The sequence below is a fragment of the Amblyomma mixtum genome, chromosome 2 (genome assembly GCF_055824585.1).
Source record: "Amblyomma mixtum isolate Tamu chromosome 2, ASM5582458v1, whole genome shotgun sequence".
Taxonomy (NCBI): Eukaryota; Metazoa; Arthropoda; class Arachnida; order Ixodida; family Ixodidae; genus Amblyomma; species Amblyomma mixtum.
In genome coordinates, this window is record NC_143013.1 from 52,186,093 (window position 1) to 52,188,422 (window position 2,330).

At 51.8% G+C, this 2,330-nt stretch overlaps 1 protein-coding gene across 1 annotated transcript; it reads left to right on the forward strand.

The window, feature by feature from the left end:
* The first annotated feature begins 297 nt into the window (after positions 1–297).
* LOC149359342 (uncharacterized) lies at positions 298–1,918 on the forward strand. Its single transcript, XM_089571597.1, has 3 exons — positions 298–364; positions 473–1,091; positions 1,801–1,918. Exon 2 carries the CDS (start codon positions 481–483, stop codon positions 1,075–1,077), a length of 597 nt encoding a protein of 198 aa, XP_089427723.1. The 5' UTR covers positions 298–364; positions 473–480; the 3' UTR covers positions 1,078–1,091; positions 1,801–1,918.
* Positions 1,919–2,330: the final 412 nt, after the last annotated feature.

The window sequence follows — 2,330 nt, forward strand, 5'->3', positions numbered from 1 at the left end:
CTTCAAAAAGCTTCGTTCCTTTCCTGACGTTCGCTCCTCGAAATAGTTTTTCAGCCTCATGAATGAATAGGTCGAAATCCCGCCTCGACGAACAGCGGCAGCCGCTAGCAGACGCCATCCCTTCGAAGTGGCGGGGCGAGCCTTCCTGACAGGGACGAGAAACTGGCCGCACGGGGGAGCTGAACGCAGCCTCGGCGGTGGAGAGGAGAGAGAGGGTAAGCAGCAAAGGGGAGAAGAGGAAGAGGTATAAAAGGGCTCGCCTTGGAGAGAAGTCCCCAGTCTTGGGAGTGCCTTCCCTCTGAGTGCCATCGTAGATCGCTGTTGGACTGCGCTCCCCACGGAGAGGCATTTGACTTGCACTTCAGTAAGTACAACAGTTCTATATTCGTTGCTGATACGGAGTAGCTGTGAACGATTTCCCGGGTGCACGTATGAAAAACTGTGAGCCTCAATTCTTGTTCTTGATTCGCAGGTGACAGCATGGAGGACCCAGGTGAATACAGCAAATGGGAGAGCGGCGTCGACGACCTGATGCTCCAGGACACACCACGGGTGTCTACGCCGCTGCCGAAAAGCCACCACGGTTCCAAGGAGGAGTCAGGTTCGTCCAGTTCGTGGGCGTCTTCGGCTCTTCCTTCCAATTACTCTTGCGACGCCTCAGTGAGCAGCTCCGGTTCCGGATCCCTTCTCTCTCCGCCGTCGGGGCCAAAGGAAATCTCCGTTGAGCAATGTGTTTCCCGCTGCCGTCGGGAAACACAGGATGATTCCGAAGAGTTCCCGTCAAGCGCTGGTGATGCGGAAGGCGTTCATTCTGCCTATGAGTTGCTGCAGTCAAGCAGGGAGACGTCTCCGAGTTTTCGGGATAGCCTCGAGGACCACTCCGACGACCTGCCTGCGCTCTTCCAGCGCCTCGCTGTCGGCGCTACTGCCTGTGCAGTTTGCCGTGAAAGGCAGCTCAGCCGCTTGCGGCGTAATAGGATCATACGAGCGCTGGAGCTCCCAGACACGTCTGCCGAGCTACACCGCACTTCTGGGGTCTTCGGAAGCAGCGACCAGAGCTGGGAATCCTCGGATTGACTGGCATTGGCATGGTAGGTGCACCGCAGTTGCGCAGCGTATTTAATGTAGAAGAAGGCAGAACACCGACCAAAACAAAAACGGACACTTAAACGACGCTTCGGCTCCCACGGGAGCCTTGTTCACAGACAGGTACGGACGTTAACAGGATGCCTATTTAAATTTGAAAATGGGCCCTAGGCAGCGGGCTATGCACTAGGCACCCTATGCATCGTAGTGCATCGCCCGCTGCCTAAGGCACATTTTCAGGCTTAAATAGCCAGTCTTTTCACGTCCGTACTTGTTTGTGAACAAGGCGCCCGTGTGCGAGCCCAAACGTCGTTTAAGTGTTCATTTTTATTGTGGTCGGTGTTCTGCCTTCTTCGTGTTCACTGCCGACAACAGGTTTCCGTCCAAACCTCGACTTCAGCGTATTTAATGCTTGCCCCTATTCTCTGTCGATGCATTGGCTATGGGCATGTGGTCCTTTGTTATTAATTTCCTTTGTGATGTCGGCTTCATGCAAGACAGTTGTAGCGAACTTCGGTTTATCCTTAGCCTGAGAGCATAAGAATACCCTCGGTGAAAGCATGCTCTATGTGCGTTCATCTATTTCAGTAGTGAGGAATTTGTGGTGAGGGAAACGCATGCTCACACTGCGGTATATCCTGTAAAGTTGCAAGTTCGGTTACCTGCGCTTCTCATTTAGTCCTAATTCGCCTTTTTTATCATCTTCTATTACAGCGGACATTTTCTGTCTCTCCCTGCGTTACTGAAGCGAGCGACGAGGCCTGGACGTCTTCTCGCCTGGTGGGCAGTCCAAGTCTTGGTGCAGAAGTCGCCTTAATGTTGCTTAGTCGTAGCAATCTTAATAAACTGATATTTTTCAATTCGTATCTCTGTGCGTTTTGTGTCATGCTCGCTCTATGCCGCTTCCGCCTGAATCCGGCATAAGGTCTTGTCGTCGGGACGAAAGGAGAGTGAAATAGGGGGTGGTGATACGAAGGACTTCGGAGTCTCCCAAATTCGGGTGATGCTTTACGCTTATACATGCTACCTATTGATTTCTGGCCATTGTTTCTCGCACGTACCAGGAGAGTCATGAAGGTGACCATACTAAGGGGACGCTTTAACTACCTTAGACTTTTAAACTGGCATGCTGCTACACTAGGTAAGTTCTTTTTTTTTTTTTGCTAGGGAGAGCTGGCTGGGCGTTATTCTGCAAGTAATATCTATGTGCAACATTCGTGTGCGGTATAGCGGAAGAAAGAATT

Excerpts from the sequence above, each read along its gene's own strand:
- LOC149359342 (XM_089571597.1), top strand. The coding sequence starts at position 481 with ATGGAGGACCCAGGTGAATACAGCAAATGGGAGAGCGGCGTCGACGAC.